The 23,263-nt window shown below is 47.8% G+C and overlaps 1 protein-coding gene across 13 annotated transcripts in view; it reads left to right on the top strand.

Moving 5' to 3' along the window:
- LOC119397558 (paired box protein Pax-5) overlaps window positions 1-23,263 on the top strand; it is a 364,233-nt gene that overhangs the window by 85,282 nt on the left and 255,688 nt on the right. For 2 of the 13 annotated variants that reach the window (XM_049416341.1, XM_049416361.1), the window contains exon 3: window positions 3,868-3,900. The exons of 9 other annotated variants lie outside the window; for them this stretch is intronic. In XM_049416341.1, the coding sequence (XP_049272298.1) occupies window positions 3,868-3,900 (33 nt within the window). Of the gene's footprint in view, window positions 1-3,867; window positions 3,901-21,102; window positions 21,169-23,263 lie in introns of all 13 variants that reach the window. 2 more of the 13 variants (XM_049416338.1, XM_049416355.1) reach the window with 2 other exon arrangements.

Genomic DNA, 23,263 nt, shown 5'->3' on the forward strand with positions numbered 1-23,263 from the left:
CGTCCTCGCATGTTTCCTCCTCCTTCGGGTCTTTCTTTTGTGCCGCCTCCAAACTTTGCTTGTTGCACTCCGACGCTTGTCTTTGCTGTTTACCTGCGCGCGTACTGTTTTCTTTGCGTGCCGGTCATGCCATCTCGCATTTGCACGCGGCTCTGGCCCCCTCAGCGTTCGCGGGCGGCGCGAGCTCATCTCCCGCTCTTCCCCCACTACCTTATTTCTGCGCGAACCTCGTCGAGAAACAAGTGGATCGTGACCGCGCCGAGCGCAGCGGCGCGCTAGTGCGCCACCACGTCATAGCTGGCGCCTCATGGCCGCTCGGCGGCTGAGAGCTCGGCGGATGGGGCTCGCGAAAGCGCCGAAATCGAAATGACGACGTCGGGCATTTCTCTTGCGTTCTCTCAGGAATTAATTGCGCTCTTCAGGGACTATTAGGGGCGTCTATTTTACATGATATGTGATTCGCATATGTGTTTCTTATATTGGGACTTCATGAAAGCAATATGTATTTTAATAACTTTTCCGCTGAATAGAGTTAGGACAGAGAATAGGACAGGGCCTTGATACGGTTGATAAAATATTGCCGCCAGAATACATATGTATATCCCCATCCTAGTAGCCGGCCACAGTAGCACCGCACGTACTGTATGACATCACGAACAAAACATGGCGTTGCAAAATGCCCAAGTTGCTACAACGGCAGCCACGATATCCTTCACTGAACGAGACGAGAATACGAAATCAAACAGCGTCTAGTGCTGGTTGCCTTTCGCGTGTGTGTATGTGGTGCGCGCAGCAGCAGCTGAATGTTATGCTAGCAGAGGACAAGTTTATAATTCGCTCCACGCGGAGGCTTCGTTATCAGGCGAGTGGCGGCGATCTGACCGTGCAGCGCGGTGAGCATTTGAATCACAATGCCGGTTTCTCCCTGAAAGCCTCTGAACCTACGCGGTGAAAGCGAAGGTGAGGTGGTGAGAGTGCAAAGAGGGGAGACGGAGCAAACAAGAACAAAGCGAAGGGTACCGGACCTCTGACCGGGAGCTTGATGGACTGGAGAATTGTCTCAGATAGGAATAATTGGCGTTCCTAAGAAGTCCCCACCCGCTCCGCGGACGGCGAGTACTTTTGTAGCGGTGCCGCCTTCTGGCCGCTTCGTATTTGTCTTCTTTCCGTTTCTTTAAATGCCCGTTCTCGCTGTGCGCGACCATTAATTCCTTCTCACTTGCCCCTTGTTCTGCGGTGTCGTCCGCCGGCCTGCAGCTTTGGGGGTCAAGTCATGTGGCGCACCCCAACGGACTGAAAGCGGAAAGCCCCTCTTGCCAGCCCAGCTGGTACAGGGTCCATTGTTCGCCACCGTGGGATTGTCTCCTGCGCGGCGGAGGGACGGCCATCGTTTCTTCCCTTGAAAGCGGCGGCCAGGCCTTGAACTTGACCGACCTTGCTCCCACCCGAACGGAGACAGTGTGTCGTTGGCAGCGGGCGAATGAGCCCGCGCTCCTTTTGTTCAGCTCGAATGGCCGCGGCCACTGGCGCGCTTGGTTATGTCACCCCCCCCCTCTTTTCCCGCCACTTTTTGTTTTGTTTAAAGCGCCTCCCGTGGTTCCGCGCAGTTACGCGATGGACTAGCACTGCCTTGGGCCTGGTGCTGCTTTATGCGTTTATTCATTTTGCCGTCGCCGGAGGCCTATTTGCGCGCCGCACTGGTGATTAGTGGAGCGTCGTCTTAATAATGACCCTCGCGTATCCTGTTTGTGGGAGCCCAGAGCTGTCAGGGTGATTCCTCGCGAGATGAGCGTTATAGTACTTTAGCACGACGCGTCCCTGTGGTGAAATTAGGGTACCGGGAATATCTTGACGGTGGAAATGTGTTTGGTATTCCGGCCTACGAAATTAACCTAAACTAAGAGAGAAAAAGAACAAAAGTAAAGAAAGAACGTGCATATCGGCATGACTCACGGCGGTGTCGTGGCTAAACAATCCCCGCTTGGGTGTACTCGCCAGCAAAGCAAAAGAAATCGGCGTTGCAAACGAAAGCGACATTGAAATTGCCGCCAAAGGGGCTGGCCGACGAAGCAACAAAAACGCAAAGCGCGCTCGGAGCAGTAGTTCACGCGAGCCGCGACAGATGGCAGCAGGAGGGCAAACTCAGTCAGTGCGGCGCGAAATAAGGAAAACTTTGTTGGTGCAGGGTGTCGTATATTTTAGCATCGCTGCATTCGCCGTTAAAAATTGCAAAATGTCGTTCGAGCGCCTTCCTAATCGCTCAGGCTGACTTTAATGATCTGCTCGACCATTTAGTTTTTGTGTGTGAAATGCACGAAAGCTCGCGCACTTAGTTTTAGAGGCGTTCCTTGTAATGAATTCTGATTTTGAGAGTACTGCGGAATTATAGTTATTTTTAGTTATTCGAGGAAGGCAGCACTGCATAAGATGTTGGCTAATTTATGTAAGGATGTTGACACAGTTCTATACTGCCTGCGGGTTCTTCAACGTTATGTAATGATAATGGGTCTTTATTTTTTTTTTTTAAGTCTCTATCGCAATTCATAATTGTGCCAAAGAACACCTAGCGGTGATATGTCCCTGAACAGGGGCGTAGCCAGAAATTTTTTTCGGGGGGGTTCAACCATACTTTATGTATGTTCGTGCGTGTGTTTGTATGTGTGCATTACGTATACGCAAGCAAATTGAAAATTTTCGGGGGGGGGGGGGGTTGAACCCCCAACCCCCTCCCCCCTTGGCACGCCCTGCCCCTGAAGAATTTGATGCTCTGCTCATACAAATTAACAAGAAAAGCTTATTGGCGCACCGTGTGTTCACATGTGACATCGAGTGCGACCCGTTGCACTGCATAAAAGAGGCAATTTCACACCAGTGCGCGTCTATTAGACCTCAATTAGAAATGGCTCCTGGAGGGAATGACGGAGCATTGTTCGTGAAATCCTCGTGAACAGTTGGCCTTTGCCACGACTTGACAGCGCACACTGGTCATCTTACTTGACCGCTGGCGTTGCCGCACAATCGCTATCAAATTTTGCGGTTTGTGGCATCAGCGAAGAAATCGGACTAACATGGTTCTTATGTGTTACCGGTAGCATAGGCAGAAATTGTTTTCGTGGGGAGGGGGAGGGGGGGTTGAACTATGCTTTATGTACGTTTGTTGCGTGCGTTTGTATGTGTGCGTGTATATATACACGTCCAAATCGACATATTCCCGGGGTGTTTTGAACCCCTCTCCCCCCCCCCCCCCTCCGGCTACGCCCCTGTAACGAGAGGACGTGGATGAGACCCGGACCTAGATGTCTGGCTACACCGAAGAAATGGAAGCAACTCCCGTGCCAGCGCCCTTGGCCGATGCTCGTGCTTCGCGCCTCCTTCGTTACTTTCATTTGCAATATTACCTCCCTGCATTTGACACGCACAGTGAGCGAGCATTGCAACAACGTCAATGAGTGAATGCTCCCCATTTGCAGCATGTCTGCACACTTTCGACACGGAGAGTACTTTATTATTGTTGTTATATTTTTTTTTCACCGAAAAGAAACAATTAAGCCGCATCTTATGCCGTACACTTTGACATAGAAAGGGTCCACTTGGTGCTAGGGGGCGTTAGCTGAACGTCTGGTGTAAAGTCACTAGAACGTGACTTCCAGTGGCTTAAGTCTCGTTAAGTCACTTGATACCGCCCAAGTTCCACGGTATCTGCAGTGAGAGGTAACAATGTTACATACGCATAATATATTCATAAACGAGGCTCAAACAACGCTTACCCTTGCTCTTTTTGTTTGCCTCTCTGTTATTTTTATTTCGCGTTACGTTTCTGCAGCTCACACCAAGCTGTTTCCTTTCTTTTCTTTCCCCCTTTTCTAGATGCGAACAACCGGGCCACCTCGTCTAACCAGAGTAAGTTTTGTACGCCTCTTCATTTACTGCATGGCCTCCTTTAGGTTGTACAGTAATTGTTGCAAAATGATCGCGCTACATCAACAGAATATATTAGCACGTGTGCAAAGGAAAACATCGAGCGTTCACACAAAAGATAATAATCTCATGACCACGAGTGGTCATGTCACATTTAAACACACGGCTCCATGATTTGCAATCCCAGTGGATACAGCCTTTTTTCGCTGCATCAATGTTTGCACTATACTCATCAAAGGTGTGCACAATAATCATACCGTATGGTGAAGTAGCGCACTTTTTACGAGGACAAAGGGGACAAGAAAGACACGACACTCGCTACCTTACGGTATGATGATCAATCACCAACTATAGCCCAGCTTTCAACCCTATTGAACTTCGTGTATACACTATCGTCAAATGTCACTGGAGATAGTTCCGTGACCTTATTTTTGTTTTTCGGAGACGTATGCGCATGTTGTTTTTCTGTTTCTTCCTGACGCGATTATTGCTGTTGTTTTAACATTTTTATCGCGTTATTAGAAACTTATGGTCATGCTCTTCCGATGGAAGAGGCATTCAAGTGATATTTAAGTCAGTAACCGCGGCCACTGTTTAAGTCAGTACTAACGCTACGTATACCGTTCGCTACGCAATTGCGTTCATAACGCTATGTGTAGGACAGGACGAACTCTATGCAGCGTTCTTCCTATCACCTTATATGAGCCCATTGTGTCAGTGCTGCGGTAGTATCTCTAATTACCAAGCGACTACTCGAACAAACAAGCTCTGCCAAAAGAAATTCTAGTAGCGCACATACAGGGTGGCACGGCAGGAAGCTTACAATTAGGCAACCATTTCAAGAAAGAATTCGTTGACGTCAGCGTTGTTTTTTCACACTTCAAAAGATCTGAACAACGCCTTTATGTGCACTTTCCCGTAATTTTAGATCTTGGAGTAATCACTCGCGAACGTTTTTTCTTTTTTTTGCCAATTAAGACTGTGTTTTAAACGATCGTGGCAGGTTATCCTGGTGTATATCACGTTCACACATCTATAGGCGCCTGAATAAGTAAAAAAGGCTTTGAAATTTTATCCGTCTGCTTCACATGTTTGATTGAACGTGCTAATGAACTATGATGAACAGCCAGTGCTTCTATAGAAACCAAACGACGGGCACCTAAACACTCTTTCTTTTTGTTTAGCTTTTTTTTAATATTCAAGTATAACACAAACCGCAACCCTGCCGATGAAATGTATATTCTTCATGCCTGTAAACACATAACACATGCAGCAGTATGCTGGTTTCTTGCGGAAGTTATACAGGGTGTTTTTCTTTTAGACAAGACATACTTTTATAAAATGCTGCGACAGTAAGGCACCTGTCGTCACAAGAACTGTATACGTCCAGGTGAAAGTACTCTACCGCAGCTAGTTACCTTGAAAATAACAATTAACAAAAACTTGCTAATTAACGTTTTATCACCAACTGGAGGGCAGTTGTTTATAAGGGGAAGTTGAAGGGCGCCACAGTTTATGGTATAACAGTCTTTAGAAATAAAAAAAAAATCGAACGTATAATGTCAGAAGTTCATCATCGAATTTCATTGGCGACATCAAAACCGAGCGTGCTGGGCGCTCAGAAAAGGCGGCCGCTCTACTACGTCAGACCGGAACTTACCATGACGAGGAAGTGACGAAATGTGAATCAAGGCGCGTCGCATCACAATCTGGCCAGGAAAAACGGCAAGTCGTTGAAATACTAAAGTGGACCGCTCATTTTTCTTGCTTGTGATGTGTGGCGCTTATCTGTTTATTAGTTAAACTATGCAGGCGCAAAGCTATATTTCACCTGCCTCACGTCTGAGAGAAAAGCGCCGCAGTGACTGTCCCTCGAGTTTTACGCTGAACAGTGAAAGAAAAGGTGGCCATTGCGGTTTTCTTGCGCACGGCGCGAAAGAAACGGATAAGCGCCGTACATTACACGCAAAGGTAAGGCGATCCGCTGATGAATAAGGGGAGGTGACTTGCCGCTTTCTACTACGAGACACTGCCTTTAATCAATGTTCGGCCCTTCTTCTTCGACACAGGATGTTCCGGTCTGACGTAACAGAGTGACTGTATTTCCTGCGCGCCCGGCGTGCTCTGTTTCGATACCACAATTCCAATTCATTATCAATATCGCAAATCAAATGCCTTTTTTTTTAATTTCTGAAACGTGGGTACGCCATGAACTGTGACTTCCTACAACTTCTCCATGAAAACTGCCCTCAAGGTGTTAGTTGGAAAACTAATTAACAAGTTTTGTTATTCATTTCAGTGCAACATTAGCAGGGCAAAGTATTTCTACCTTCAGGCACATGAAGAGGGCGGGTGCCTGGCTGTCATATCATCTTGATAAAAAATGTAATGTCTAAGAAAACCCCTCTGTATAGCCCAATTCATGCCGTGTTACAACCATTGAGCTCGGAAAATCTAAGTTTGGCCCAGCAAAGAATGATTGGCGAACAAAGTATTATAGTGCTAGCTTCGCTTCCATTCCATAGGAATTTTCGCAATATGGTACTATTCAATAAATCATATATGTGGAGAAATACCCGTTTACGTGTGGGCCGGGTGGTATTCCTGGCGCAGCTGTATAGCTTTGGCATGATACTATATTCCGAACACGCTTGTCAATTTTTAAAACAATTTCACTGATTGGTCGAATACAGCGAGAAAGTTCGCCGCGCTCGTCGTCGCGCCAATGGGTGTCCATGAGGTGTTGAAGATCGCTTTCCAACGCGTGCTCTTATATGCTATATAGCACGCGTTGTAGACACAAGTGCCGACACAAGCGTAATACTGTATACTATCATGCCAAATAATATACTACCATGCCGTGAGGCGTTACACAGCGTATACAGTCGGAAAGTGAAAAATAAAGAAAGTGTATGACCAGGTGCATTTGTTCACAAGCATTGAACAACCGACTTGCAGAATACATGTATACTGGGAGGAAGACGAAGGAGGTATACATAGGCAGGCCATTTCACCCGGCAATCGTTTTAGAACAAATGATTCGCAGTAGCCTTTAGTATATGCAGTGCGATGGTGGTCTGCGCGCGATTACACACAATTAGAGACGGAGAAATAAGGGTTGTTATGATTTTTCATTGGAGCAAAAGAATTCGCGAATACGCTCGCGATCGGCGGCGGCAGTCAGAAAGCCATGAAGGTCCAACGCTTTTATTTCTCCATTTTTTTTTTTTTTGCGGTATGGTAATTCGCGCGAATAATAAGAAAGACCACAACATGCGAGACGGTTACTAATTGTAGGAGAACCGCGATTACACAAGTAATAATAATAATAATAATAATATAATAATAATAATATAATAATATAATAATAATAATAATAATAATAATAATTTCCGGGGTTTGTGCGCCAAAACCAAGACATGATTGTGCATCACGCCGTGTAGTCAGTCAGGGGCCCTTGATTGATTGTCACCACCTGCTGGGGTTCTTTAACATCCATGTTCTGTTTTGTATCAGACTACGGGGTCTCGTAAACTAATTCAGGATCCACCGAATCGCTCAAATATGGTAATGGTCATTATCTCGCTTTTTGCGCGCCTTCAAATGGCGTCCGCTTACACTTCATATGGCTTCGGAGGAAGACTCGGGTCCCAATGAGCAAGCTCTCATCTGAGCTTTAAGGGCCATGGAAAGCACACTGGCGTCAGTCGCCCAGATTCGGCGCATTTCCCCTTAACACTATATACAGTCTGCCTAGGCGAAATGCTGTCACGACAACGTACGGCCAACAAATGGAGCATGCGTTATTATACCAGACTTGGTCTGCAGTCTATAATTACGCTCTGGGCAGCACTTTGTGGCGCAAATATATAGATCAACTTCGAATGCTCCTGGATAGGTCTAAATATTGATCCTCCAATACTTCTTCACAACGACGGTTACGCTAAGTAGCTATGTTTATTTGTGTGTTTGCAAACGTTGTCAACCGGCCGCGGCGGCAGCATTTCGATGGAGGCGAAGGGCTAGAGGCCCGTGTACTGTGCTATGTCACTGCACGTTAAAGAACTCCAGATAATCTAAATTTGTGGAGCCCCTACTCAGCGTACCTCGTAATAATATTGTGGTTTTTGGCACGTAAAACCCAACAAATTATTATTAATTAAACGCAGTGAAGACGCAATTAGCACCATAAAGAAAAACAAAACCGAAATACTCCAGTTATAAGCCCCGCGCAAGCAAGTAAGCATGCGCGCACTCACTCACTCACTCACTCACTCACTCACTCACTCACTCACACCCACACACACACACACACACACACACACACACACACACACACACACACACACACACACCACACACACACACACCACACACACACACACCACGCGTGTTTTTTATTAGCGCGTATACGTGGTATTGTGGGCCGCATTTCTGAGGATAATGTCGGCAGACTGCTGCCGCATTTGTGCGGAGGAGGCGTTCGCGGGAGATGCGCGGTGGCGGCTGCCTCGAGGGAGCGCGCCCCCGCCCCATTCGCTTGTAGGGCGATGGAAAGGAGGGAGCGCAAGCCACCAGCCGCGGGTCGGTCCGTTGATTGAGCGCATTTCCATGATAATCGGCCGACATTACCCGGGCCGGGCGACATCGTGTCCTGATTTATATGCTCCTCGTCGAAAGAGCACCCTTCGCCCCGCCGAGTCGGGGTCCGCTCCGAGGCGCCGTGGAGAGCAGCGCGAGACGCGTTCGTAGATTGCGCGGCACTCCCACGTGAGACCTTCGGGTCCCGAAACCACGGCTCCGAGAGGATGACGCCCAATTCAAAGGCGAACAAAGATTCACGTCATGGGAGGAGGAGAAATGGAAAACGCGCAGGATCACTATGAACCGTTGGCGCGTTAACGTTGCTTCTGATCATAATTTTGGGCTGAGCACCTGTATACAACAGAGTGTAGTGTTGCTGAAGACCATTCGAGGTTTCTAGAAAGAAACAAGTCAGTGCCTCGGGATAAAAATTAATACTGTGTTATTAAGCTCACAATGTTCTTTTCAGCTGTTTTGTGCGAGATTAAGCTGCGGACGCTAACCCTGTAAATGAAGTTACGATGGCCACTGTTTTGGTCACAAATGCTCGCTATAGTAACGCGTACAAAACGTACAGAAAAGAAAGCTGCTCACCCTTTGTTAAACTAAGAAGCGCGGGCAGTCAAGCAAAACCACAAATGACTGAGCTTTGTTGACTTTACTGCTAGAACGACTCTCCGAGCAGCCATCTCAGGTGGTACGCAACTACCCGTTTTTTTACAGCGAAAGCTGTTATGAGATCATTTCACCGGCTGTTTTTGGCGCCGTAGTTGTCCGCCGCCGCCGCCGCCGGTGTCCGTAACCAGTATCGCTCGAAATAAGAAAAAAAAAGAGGTTCGAACCTGGGCCCTCTGCGTGGGAGCCCAGTATTCTACCTCTGAGCCATGCCGGTGCTTGAAACTGCTTTGCAAAAAGGTCCTATACAGGCTTCATGTCGGGAAGGAACCACATTAGCATATGCAATATAGCGTGATAGAAGAGTAAAATAAGCACCAAGCGTCGCACAACGCTAATTCTGTAACCAGGCGTCACACAATGCGAATTGCGCAACGAGTAGGTTGTTGAATGCTTCCAACCCATTACAAAGGACTCTGCCATAATTCTCGCGTCAGGCACAGCATCAACAAAGTGCGCATAATGCCTTACATGCGTATAGCAGGTACCAACGCTCTCCGTAGAATGACGAAAAATGGCACAGTGCCTGCTGCCCTACTTCTCAAAAATTACAATGATTTATAGCGTAGTGGGTCCTCGCAAGTGCACTTGTATTGGTTGCCAAGGAAGCTCATAAGCGCATGATCTACTTCCTAGGAGTCTCAGTAAATTACAATGATTTAAGCGTAGTGGGTTCCTCGCAAGTGTACTTGTATTGGTTGCCAAGGAAGCCGTAAGCGCATGATCCATTTCCTTGGGGTCTCAGTAAAGTTCTTCGCCCCCCCCCCCGTCTCTCTCCCACGTCAACCTATGTTATACAGCATGACGGGAGAGGGAAATAACGACCGGGCGTCACCCACTGCAAATTACATAACTGGTGGGCCGTTTAAAGATTCCAACCCATTACAAAGGGGTGAGCCTAATTCTTCATCGTCATCAGTCGTCGCGTCAACAAAGTGCACACAATGCCTTACAGACGTGTAGCTGGTGCCTCGCTTTCCGCAGAATGACGATATAATGGCTTAGTAGGTGCTTCCCAACTTCACAAAAATTGTGATTTATGGCGTAGTGGGTACCTTTCTAGTGTACTTGTATTGTAGCCCAAGAGAGCTTAACGGGCTCTAGAGAAACGCCGCTCTTCCAGCTTTCGCTGTGACTGTGCTGCGGTTTCCAGCGCAGCCTGGCGTTTTTTCCTTGCCTTTTGCGATTTACAAAGGCTTAATTATTCGACTTCAATATAAAGTACATGCTCGTTCGACTTGTCTTTCTCTTGAGCGCTTCTGACGGTGCATGAAAGGGTTGCACTTTTGTTTGCATTGCTAGTCAGGACATTGTCGTAGGAGACACGCAGATTACCCATGGTTGGGCGTACCAAGAAAAGAAAAATGCCCTACAGATACTATGAAGATACTACAGAAGCGAGCGTACGTAGATCGACCGAATGATGAACCAGAAAGGACAAGCTCTATGCCCAACAGCAGATTGCAACAGCGGCCAAAGCAAGGATGTGTGTAGCCGACATGCTTCGCAAGCGAGGTCGAACGGCGCATCACGGGCTTCGCAATTCAACAGCCACGGCAACCTGATATTCAATGCAGAGAAAAAAAAAAAAAAAGGAGCGCCGCGCACAGTGTGTTAGACCGCCACACCGCATGGTCAGGATCGAAGAACGCAGTGAGAGAGAATGTTGTGTGCCACGTGCCAGCTTTTCTTAAGCTGTATTGTACGTTTGTGGAAACCCTTTCGAGAAGTAAAACCTCAGTCACGTGATATACGGCACGTCAGTCGCACCATGAAAACGCCGATGCGCAATCGCGGCTCTCAGTATTCCCATCCCTTTCCCTGGCACTCCCTTGGCCCTTCGGTCCACACTGAAGTCAGGGGGAGAAACGGCGTAGGAGCCTCATTCATTGTCGGCTCGGGAAGGGCTCATTTGCAAGAGAATGGCCAGGCGGGTCTCTACCTGTCAGGCACAGTACCGAAGGCGGGCTCTGACTCCGAGGCCCGTTGCGACCGCGACGGCTCACTTGGCGCGGACCCGCGGGTACAGCTTACAGCACGCTGAAACACCGGCGTTGCCTCACTCATGCGCTCACGCAGGCGCGATTACTAATATTCATAGAAGTAGAGTCCCACTCCCCCATGCACTAACGTGCAGTGGCGGCGCTGTGTCCCTTCACGCATACTATGAAAAAAAAGAAAGAAAAAAAAAAAAAACGAAGTCTCTCGTCTAAATATCTCCTCACGCGCGGAATGGCTGCACTCTCTGAAAAGCAAACACCAATCTCGACACCAGTGTAGCTCAAGAGCTACAGTATGATATAGATCCACGATGCAAGCCGCATGATTTCTGTTCATTCCTGACCTGGAAATGTGTACTGGTGTTATTCAACGAAACTACAGAGCATGCATACGCCACCACATTTGTATGTCCGCAATAATGCGAATGACAGCATATTGCTTTATGGGCCTATAGCAAAGTGTGGACGCAGTAAAATAAAACAAAAGTAGTTGCGGAATAGGAATTAATTTCCGGCGATTTCTAAATTTTATTTATTTTTCTTTATTTTAGTGTCTACCAACAAGTGAAGCGCCTTGGCGCCAGGTCGCTAGTGCATACAATTATTATTATCTGATTTGCATACACAAGCATACAAGGAATCAAAGGGAACAGGGAGGGAGCAGGCTGACAACTGCTACAGGGGCATGTACGAAGCCTGTCTACTCTTTCGGCAGGAGCAAAAAAATAGAGCAATTGAAGATACGAATAAGAAAGAGTAGACATGCAGGAAATAAACAAATGACGGATACACGAGCAAAATAAAGTAGGGAACACAGAAAACTGTGGATAAATAGGTGGCCAAATCATTTTTGTGCTGAGAAGTCAACAGGGCTCGATGAGCTTAGCTGGTCGCGTAGAGCAGCACACCCTGTCGAAAACAGGCACTCTTCAAGGGTCGCACACTTTAGTTCAGTCAATCTATATCCCTTGATTAGTGATGCACGCTGCGTAACGAATGCAGGATGCTCTAATATAAGTTGTTAAAGGGCCTCACAGGAGCCACAAGACGTACACGACGCACTGTCCACACGTTCTCGTCGGTATACATGCGGTTGCGCACCAACACAGAGCCGACTCTTAACTTCAGTAAGAGGGCTCTATCACGACGGCCGCGACCTCGAACGTGCAAACATAAGTACATATACGCACAGGACATCCTTTCCACAATAGAGCATCCATGTTAAAGTAAATGTACAAAGCAAAGTTCTTGACAATTGAATTTAACAAAACGAAAGTACCTATTAAGGCTATTCGCACCAATCATTTCGTGCGCCAACTTTATTCATACACTGATTCATCGGACACTGATCCATGTCCGATGAACTGGCATTGTACGCCTGCTAGCCGTGTCATGGAGCAAGTTAAAGACAAATTTGGATGAAACACTTCGAAACACCTGCTGGTCCTCAGTGACAGTACCCGAAACGTCAACGATGCCAGTATGGCTCATGATAATCAATCGACCCGTGCACTAATCGCAAGAACTTCATATTGTGTGCTAGCCTCCAGTCATGTAAAGAAAGCATGTTGCAGTCGACTAACAAGTTTGAGTAATCGTAGTATCGGCATCGGCGAATCGTTGGCCTTCCTTGTTGCGTCGAAATTCTAACTTCCCCTCTTATTACAAATACCGATGTCCACAAAATGGAAAACAGTAGTTAAAAAAAAAAGCAGAAAACAGAAAGCAGTTTACCATCTAGTCAACTGGGTTCGTGGCTTCACGCACTGGCGAACTAAAACACAGCACTTAGTACTTGCCCCCGCCGGGCTTTTCTCGAGCCGTATAACTTCGGTAACACAGGCGTGCCTTCGCCCTGGGGAATAGGCAGCAAAGAGACATGCAGGGCCTTCGCGCCGCGTGGATCGCGGGCCTCCCGGCGTATCGCAACGAGTGGGCCGCACGTTTTCGCGTGGACGTGCGCGCTGCCGCGGTGCCAGGGTTCATCTTGCGGAACGCGCAGAACCTGGTCCGTCTATCGGAAATCCCGGGGCCTCGTCGTTCCGCAGTCGCGCACCCGCAGCGACGGCCAGCCGGCGGCGCGTGAAGAGAGCAGGCGGGCGCCGCTGGCGGGACTTCGATTGGCGTCCAAGGTGCGTGTCGAGCCCCGCGCGATCGGCGGCGCCCCGCTGCCAACGTGACGGTGCGTGACCCGCGGCCCAAGGTGCTAGAGACAGCCAGCGGTGCAGTGAGCCGACGAGGCCACGCGAAGGTAGTCTTCCAGAGCCTGACTCCGAACGCGCGGCCGCCCATGATGGCCCCTGGCTTCGGCGCGCGAGCTGGCGCTTTGCTGGCTGCGCGGCAGTCGACCGCCGACCAGCGAACACACCGCGTCGGTCTGGCCCTGCTCGAGAGAAAAAACGCATTCGGAGTCGCTACTTCGGGTGAAAGGGCGATGCGTTTCAACCTGCGGAGCCGCGGAATTCCTCGGGAAGCATATCCTCCTGGACCGACGTCACCGCAATGCGGCAGGTTCGCCCGGCAACTGACGTGGCACGAGCGCTTCAACGGGAAGAACGTCATCTATGAAGAGGCTTACTTCGTCGGTAGGGTCAATGATCCCTTCCGACCAAGGTGAAAAGGGCAAGCCGACCAAAGGATTCTGGATTCACTCAAGACTCGTCGAAAGTGAACTGCCAGTGTTCCAGCTGTTGACGACTACTTGTAACGATTGACATCCATAGTGTAAAGGTCCCTAATAACCATCTTTGTTTTTGCACCAGAAACATATAATGACCTGTGTTCTCAAAGAAAGAAGTGGTCCAGTGAGAGGAATCCAGGATTTCACATGCACAAAATCGGATGTTCCGTCTATTTCAATGAGCCATACAGCGAACCTGTGGTGCCAGCAGCTCTACAGTGCCATTAGCGACAGTAGGAAGAGATCACCGTGTGCACTTACTAGAAAGAAATTAGCCGCAAGAAGAATTATTGTGTGCAGCTGCTCCTTGGCGTTCCTTTCATGTAAAGGAATCAGGACGTCTGTTTGTATCTGTGCAAGCATAACCGTTTTAAGGACGTACGTTTGCCTCTGGATTACAGTGATCACGGTTGGTGCAGTCGACGTTGTGAAGGACCGGGAGTGTTATGCGCCCAGTTTGTCAAAGAAAATCGTCAGTGGCTATGGCTCAATACGTAGAAGAGGTCATCGAACTCTTTCTTGGGGTGCAGTGGATACGATTATACATGGTGAGATTTGGGCTTTCTTCAATGCGAAGTTAACGGGAACAGTGCGAATGTAATTTTTTTCTTCCACTACAACAGCAAAAGAAAATTCGCACGTGTTTTTCTTGAATATAATACGATAAGGAAGGATACATAGCTTAACACTGTCATGTCCTTCCTTACCACATAGAAACTCCCAAGTTTTGCCAGCGGATATGAGAATCTCATGAAAGTCCTGGAACTTGGGGCTCTTATCACTGATATCCCACGGATGACGTTTCTTTTTCAGCAATAAGTGTCTGCTGTCCTCTTGCTCGTGAAGATAGAGAAATAGAATAAATAGCGCCTCCGAGTCAGCCGATACCTTCCTTCTCTTTCACGTTCAGGAATATAAACGACAACGACGTTCACGTGAGTAAGAGTATGTGCACTGTCTATGTGTTAGCGTGCTTTGCTTTTCTGCACACTGTGCGAAACCTTTAATTGGACCTTTAGCGAGGAAACTTCCCCGACATCTAGAGTGAAGATGGAAGTTACCTTGCGAGTGATGAGTATAGGTAAAATAGCAAACTGAAGCTTACAATTAAGATCTTCTTAAGACGCTTTTGATTGCTACAAATTGACCGCGGAGTATAGTCTGCTTTCCAGGCCATTGCGCACCACGACGGCGTGATCGCTGATATTTCGGCGCGTGGACGGGAAGTGTCGGGTGACCCGAAGGCGTCTCTAAAAGCACAACAGAGGTCCCAGCGCGGTGCAGTAACCTGCGGTGGCCCACCCAGCCGAGGCCTCCTCCGCCTTTACGCGGAGACGAGCATTCCCGGCAGCATGGGGAAACGGGACAGAAAAAGAGAGGAACCGAGGATAGCGGCAAAAGAGACCACGCGGGGTGCGAAGCGCGCGGTGCCTTCAAACCCTCGTCCGCGACGTGCGCAAGAACAGAAGTGCGCTTGAGACGGCCTCGGAGAGCGCGCGCGCTGACGCGGCTTGCACAAGCAGCGGCCAGCGCGCGAGCTGTGCGGGAATCAAAAACAGCGTCGCGCGATGGTCATAAATCAAGCGGCCGCCGCCTCAGCAGCAGCAAGAGCAGGAGCAGCCGGAGCGCGGCCGGTGCTCGGGCACGGAAAGATGGACGCCGCGCGGCAGCGGGGCAACCGGGCGCAGCCACTGCCTAAATATACGCAGCGTGCGCGACCACGAGAGACGCCAAAAGGTGCTGCCGCGGGCGCCCCTCTCGAAGTCTGCTGGAGAGCACGCGGGGCGGTTCTTTATCGGGCTCAATTTCGGGGTCCAGGGCGGCCGACGGCTGTTCAGATTCATCACGCATGTTCCGCTGGCAGCGCTGGCGGCTCAATTTGTCGCCTGCTCGGTCGCTGGTGGCAGCCGCCTTCTCGCCCCGCCGGCTCTCCTCTCCCGAGCGAGCGCATCCTGGACGTCATCGCCGTCCTCCAGCCTCTCGCACTTATCAAACCCTTAAAGGCTTCAATGAATGGGCGACAGATGCCCGGGACGCGAACCTGAGGTTTCGCATCGCGGGCTCTTAACACGGGAACGATTAAGAGAGAAGCGAATCCTCATAAAAACTGGTTGACTAGCTGTCACAGCTTCACTGGACGCTTTCTGGAATTCCTGGGCGTCACAGCGGTAGGGCAGCCATAATATTTATGCGAACGTTTAAAAAAAAAAAATCCTCTTTCAATTCAACTGAGATGTAACATTCTTCGCATTGCTTCGACAGGGTCAACGTTTGGGCGTGCATAACGACGTTGTCCTCTCATTTAAGTAACTTTTACATAGCACTGTATATACAGAATGAAGAAAGCAGGCTACGGCATGACGGCTTCCTTCTATCTGTCTGCTGTCTCGTTTGCTCTTGCAATCAAAGACGAGATATCTCCACCTTTACTGGTACTCAATACTTCGTTGCATTTCAACAAAACATGATGTTTTTTTTTTAATGTGAGAAAGAAACCAGCTGTCCACAATTACCTGGCGTGCATAATCGTAACAACTTATTATTTTGAAAGTTTCTGAGAGTCGAAGAACAAAGTATAAGAACGTAGTAATTCAGACAACACTCGGACTCACGCACTCATTCATCTGCTCGAACTGTTTATCTGGACAGGAGTGAATGATGGCGCATAACCGAGGCGGGATACAACGGTTCTCATGAGCGAAAAGCGTTGTGAAAATATTCCCCGGACCGTTTAGTTAAAGAACATGATATAGGTTCATTCGTGCTAAGTGTATCTGAAATGCATTAGAAGAGGCTGATTTTTCCCCGACGACCCTTCACGTACGCGCATATGCGTCCGAGGCACGCTATGCAATGTCTTCCGCGCCGAACCTGACCATGCGGTGGTGTAGAACCGCGCCCTCTCCTTAAGCGCTCTTGGAGGTCCGCAGGTGTCGTGTCGGGGTCGCCACGGGTGTCGCGGCTGTCGAAATGTGTCGCAGCGTCTAGCACTGCAGCCGCGAGATTTGCGCGGGCCTTGTGAAAGAGTGAAGGATCGCCGTTTAATTACCGCACGCACGCAGCTCGTCCATCAAGGCTCGCCCTCTAGGCAACATGCGAAACGAGAGAAAAAGAAAAAGAGAACAGCAGCAAGAGCGTTTGCTTTTCGCCTCGCATCACCCGCGTGAACAAAGGAGTCTCCCGCGAGTCTGTCGCCGCAATTTTAGCCATGCGCATTCGGGGAACGGGGTTAACAACCATGCACGGCGCGCCGCGCTCCTGCGCGCACTAAGGCAACGTTGCTGCGATCCTCGCGTGCGCGGAGAAACAAAAAACAACAGTGTAACACGTGTTTTTTTCTTAAACACAGGTAGTCCCGCTCGTCACAGGTGGCCTCCGGTGCCAGTTTCGTTTCGAAGGCAATCTGCGTGATACTCCGCTGGCGGAGGATTTAGGTGCTGCATGGGGTTACACGAGGTGGGAGGGAAGGAAGACGAGGTTCGCATCTCATTGTTGTTTCGTTACTTATTAGGAATGAAAAAAAGAAATAGGATAGACAACGACAATATAGGAACTGTCCATGCCATACGGTGGGCGTCTAAACTATACCGCAGCCAAGAAAAAGTGAAATAGGCGTAAAGAAGATAGATATAAAGAAAACGAGAGCATTCATTAAAAAGCAAAGAAAGCGACATTTCAAGGCAGCGTATCGTGAGGCAGCGAGTGCACCTCAGCGAGGCTTCTTGGAGGACCCTGCATGGTATAAGGGATCAATATCGACTGCACAGCACGCACCGTCGTAGTTATTAAAAAAGCGTCTCATTCGTAATTTCGTAGAGAATGCACCGTTAGCAAGCACAGCTTTACCGATAGTATATGTGGCTAATCTTACCGAATTTTCCGTCATGTGCGCTGTTTTCAGCAGCGCGAGTGTCGACGTCACCGCAGTCGCCACGATTAATGGCAGCGAAGGAAGGGTTGTCCTTCCCCAGCACTCCACCATCGTGTAAATCTTGAGACGCGACAATGCTCCCGCGCTAGCGTGTTCGTGTCAATGAAATGTGATGGTTGCCGCTCGGCGATGTACTCCAACTACTGGCTGTACACCATCGTGTATAGTCAACAGTGTCTCATTCGCGCGTCTGGTTAAAACCTATAGTGGTTACTTACTTCTGATGTCCACTCTATTTGCAGCATTTCGTGAAAGACGTACAAATACACCCTTTTGTCGCTACACATACGCGCATTTTAGTTAACCTCCTATATATAGGCTGTTGGGACAATGCCGCGCCATACCGAACCTGAGATCTTAAATCTGAATGGAGGAGGTACGGTAAAGCGACGCAAGTCATGATTCTGACGTCACGCGCGGTAATCCAGCAAAAACCCATCGACGTACTACCGCTACCTCGGACTCATAATAAACTAACGCTTTGTGCGTGGGGCCTTAATTCAACGAGGATGAAGACTCGAGGAAACTAGTTCGGCTGAAACCATTCAGGTGCGCATATACGTTGAAATGGCCATACCATGAAATACCGAGTGTTTTACCGACAACCATGTGATGCGAGACGGCAGTTTGCAAATCTCGATTTGGTCAGACCCAAAACACGCGGACACGAAGATATCGTTTGTGCTAGATGACCGTCTCAGTTCATTTAAACGAGTCCGCGATTTCTTTTCTTTTTTTTTTTTGAAAAAGAAAGAAACATAACCACTCACTCTGCGCGCTTGACAGTCGATTCCACTGAGCGACAGTCTCTACACAAAAAAAAAAATAATTTCGATACAGTTTCATGTTCCATGGCCTGGTATTCACTAATTTTTCACTTGTTATCAGTCCGTCGTCAAGATATATAATTTGGTGGTTTTCTGTAACTTTCGCTATCACTTTCAGTTCTCTTATTAAATGGTATAAAAGCTTTAACTGCAATATTGTTTCGGTGAGATTATAGTGATTCCCAATTCAACTCTTCTCTTCATTTCAGTGCAACTGCATTTCCTTCCGTACTTACCCAAGATGGACTTGGTTGCTCTGTTTTAATTGTTTTCTAGATTGCTGATCAGGCATATTTGAGACGGGTTTCAAACAGTAGAAGCGTATTTCAGGATTGTTCTAATACATGTGAGGTACGCCGTGCTTCTAAGGTCGGAATGAGCACATTTATATTTATTTGAATGTAATTTAATGCTACTACATTTGGTAACTACATGGGCCACATATGCATTTCAAGACCAGTCGGCCGACAGCAGCACACCCAAAAATGTATTCTAGAATTGTCTATCTACAATCTGCATACTATCCGTATTCAGATTCATTTTTCGCTTCGAACACTATTTACAGAGACGTTTTCGGCCTGTAATTCAAGGAAATCGTGTTAATTCTTTTTCTAAACGCATAATATAGCCATCCGCGAACAGCCGCATACTATAGCTGATGCTCAAGTTAATGTCATTAACATTGACGTAGCCAGGGGAGGGGGAGTGAAATTCATCTCCCCCTCCGAAGAAATTTTAAAATTTCGTGTAATTTTGTATATATACACGCACACGTACAAACACACGCACGAACATACATAAAGGGTGGTTGAGCCCTCCCGAAAAAAAAAAGAAAAAATCCTGGCTACGCCCTTTGTCATTAATATCAACGCGAAATCAAAGATGCTCGCGGACAGATCCTTTCGTGACGCCTGACGAGATCTGCAGATAACCTGAATTGGTACCATTCGGAACAACGCGTTGACGGCGTTTTGACAAATAGTACTCGATTGAGCTAAAATCTCACCCTTTCTAGAAAATGGTGAGCAAATCTGGATGTTCTCACGTCACATACTTATAGCGGCAAATGAAAATTTTTCCTTGTTTTTTTTTTTTCAGCCCAAGAAGTTCTGTAATGACTCAAAGAGCGGAAAAGTCCCCCCTCCCCACCCTGCACACACACACACTATATAGAAAGGCTACAGAATGTCACTTACGTGTCTTTTTGTACTGTATAGTGCATCGCGTTGTACAGAGTTAACATGTCTCACCTATATACGGAAGACAAACAAGAAATATGCTGTCATATAAACAGTCAACGCGAAACATCTCTTCAGTGCAGCGTAGCGGTCTTTGCCACTCGTTTGACGTCAAGCTTGCCGCAACGATCGACTTCAATGGCAGTGTGCATTGAGAGTGGTTCAGCTTCATGGCTGTCACGCAGTTTTGAAAGCGCTGAGCTGTCGCAGCTCCAGGGGAACCCGAACGCTTTTTGCTTTTTTCGCAAGCAATAAATTCCGACGAGCAACACGTACGTGCGCCTAAACACTAGGGCCTTTCAGATGCAGTCAGCACGGAGCTCTTTCGCATTCGGGAAGCGAGTCTGCAGTTTCGTTTACTTCACACAACGAAAATAGCTACTTTAAAACAATAAAATTTTTAAAAAAAAGAGACGAACGTGCAAAGCAACAGATGCGGGTCAACGCTGTTATTATTATGACTGGTTACAGCATCAATGGGTTATAAAAATAAATAAGTATGTTTTATTAACCTATATGTCTCCAGAGGTGGCTTATTTATTCAGAAGAAAGAATACTGTTCCATTGACACAATTTTTAGCGGTATTTTGCATAATGTAGACAATCACAGCGTAATCTGCTAACGCGATCACTTCAGATGTAGGTGACGTTACTGAATTAATACGAGTAATTATCAAGCAATTCAAACGTATTAGGAAAAGCCTAATTTTCTATATCTTGGAGCGTTTTACGAATTCGCAATATCGATCATTTCATGAAATCACGGAGCAGATTTTCGAAGGCACATATTTGAAGGCACACAGTGTATACACTGGCCATGGCTTCTCGAAATAGCACATGTGTATACGTCGCATTTAACGAATCCAGTGGGAGAGCGCGTTCGAAACGTCATGTCAGCATTCCGCCACTGTTGTTACTCACTCTTCAATCGTGGGAGGAGGCCGAGGTCTTCATCGCGCAATGACCGGTGGCTATTTTGTATGCAACGGGATCACGAATTCGCAGAGCTTTTATGCTTCAAGATCTTCAGCTTTGTTTTGGTTTTCATCGCCAAATAGCGTTGTATGTATACACGCACTATCGCGTAGCGGGGTGTTTCTGTTATTTTGTGCTTTTGCCAGTCGCGTTGACTATGTCATTATACTTGTGTTTATCGCGTGCTTAGTGCTTAGCTGCATTCTGTTACGTATATTTCTAGCTATTTTATTTTGGAACGCGGGCAGGTGTACTAATGGAGGCTTGTTCGCAGGTTATATGGACCACCCCCGAAACTCCATCAACGTTCACGCCGATTCCATGCAGGGCGATGACACTGGTGAGATACCAGTGAAACACTGGGTTTCATTATCCGAACAAACATGGCGCAGCGGAACGGAGTGGGCACGGGCTTCGGCTGTACTAACCTGCGAACAGGCGCCGCTCTATTCTTACACTCTCTCTTCTATACTCTGTTGTATATACATGCTTCCGCCTCTCTTTCTGTCACTGAAATCAACTGTAAATGGGAAGAAAAGAAAATCTAACATCCTTCGCCGTCTTGTATATAGGTGAAGGGCGTACTTCTGTGGAACTTTCCATCTTTGCCTGCTCTCTTGACGTTCATGCGTTTGCTACCGACGGGCTTTCAATATGCAAGTGACACGGCGGCAGCAACGATTTATTCACGTTGTCTGCCGCTGAGAACATCTTGCAATGCGCATATATCTTCCTCGTTTTGTTCCAGACTGCTCTTCTGTTACCGCTGCGTCTGTGACTACGCGTACAAGTGTAGAAAAGGAAACTGCATAGCAGAACTAATAATAATTCGTGGGGTCTAACGTACCAAAACCACGGTATGAGGTACGCCGTAGTGGAGGGCTCCGGAAATTGCGACCACCTGAGGTTCTTTAGCGTGCACCTAAATCTAAGTACACGGACCTCGAGCAATGCGGCCGCCGCGGCCGGATTCAATCCCGCGACCTTCGTGTCAGCAGTCGAACACCATAACCACTAGGCACATAGAAGAACGTTTCACGGTATACATGTGAAGACCGGGCCACACTGGATTACGTGGGGCAAGCTATAGCAACCAGCCACCTATAGAATGCGGGAAGCATTCTGAAAGCTTGAATACAGCAAAACGACTGCGTATGCGTCAAACGGTACGTAAGATAGTACACACGAAGTTGAGCTTTACGCTGACGACACGTGCTTCAGAGGTATTGCAGGTTACCTTATTAGAACCACGACTAAGGGTTGTTATAGTGCAAATATAAAGGTTAACGTCAAACGCGTGACTTTCACACCATAACAGGTAGTCTCGCGTGATTTTCTTTAACGGTGAATGTACAGTCCCGCGATGAACGAATCTCACCACCCATGCACTGCACGGGCCGAGCGCGGGTCATAGTTGCGGAACGCTCATAAAAACTGCAGAGCACGGCGAGTTAGAGGTGTGTATAGACAGGCGCGTATATGGGCGAGTCGCGACCCAACGGGAAGCGCGCGACGACAGTTCCCACGGTGAACGTTAACGCTGATTTACAGCCCCTGAAAGCGAGGAACAATCTGCGCCTTTTTACGGCGTGTAAACGAACGGCGATGTGCTGGATATGGAAGAGCCGATGGCGGCGCGCTTAAAGTTATAAGCACGAGCGGTGTGTGCTGCTAGCCTCCGCGCCTGGCTGACTTCGATTGTAAATCTGGTCGACACACGGGCTCTAAATCAATTCCTGTATGAGCTGAGCCGCGAATGCACCTTTTCTGTATACAGCTGTAAACTTCTGCGGAGTATATCAGGAAGTCCAGCGTGATTTCCCGTCCCTATCGCCCCCTTCCTTTATCGTATATATGCCTTGCTATCACCTCCAGAGGCCCCGTAGTGCGGGCAGCCGTTTCGATCGTTAATGTTCACGAGTGGAACGAAGCACCTCGGCAGTCTGAACTCTGCCCGTAAACACTTTTACTTTTAATTGCCTCTTACGAAGATGCCCATACAGTGAAACTCGTGAAGGGGGAGCCGCAGAAGGCTTCCGCCATCCATATAGTTACAGCGACCACGACATATGTAGATCACATATAGCGCTCCAAGTTTTATGAGTTGTACCGAATGCTCGTTATACGAGCGTTTTTCAAGCATATATAGATTAAAGCTATATCTTACAAATTTGCGCTGCAAGCTTTACTACGGCTATAGCTACACACACAAATATATATATAATATATTATATATATATATATATATATATATATATATAGAGAGAGAGAGGAGAGAGAGAGAGAGAGAGAGACAGAGAGAGAGACGAGAAATGTGCGAGCTGGACTAAATGGGAAGGGAAAGAGAAGTGCAGAAGTAGAAGCCATAAGAACACGTCTTCGTGCATGTCACGCTGGGCATTCTATAGATAGTGTGTGCTACAGTACAATTTTCT

The sequence above is a fragment of the Rhipicephalus sanguineus genome, chromosome 1 (genome assembly GCF_013339695.2).
Source record: "Rhipicephalus sanguineus isolate Rsan-2018 chromosome 1, BIME_Rsan_1.4, whole genome shotgun sequence".
NCBI classification, from domain to species: domain Eukaryota; kingdom Metazoa; phylum Arthropoda; class Arachnida; order Ixodida; family Ixodidae; genus Rhipicephalus; species Rhipicephalus sanguineus.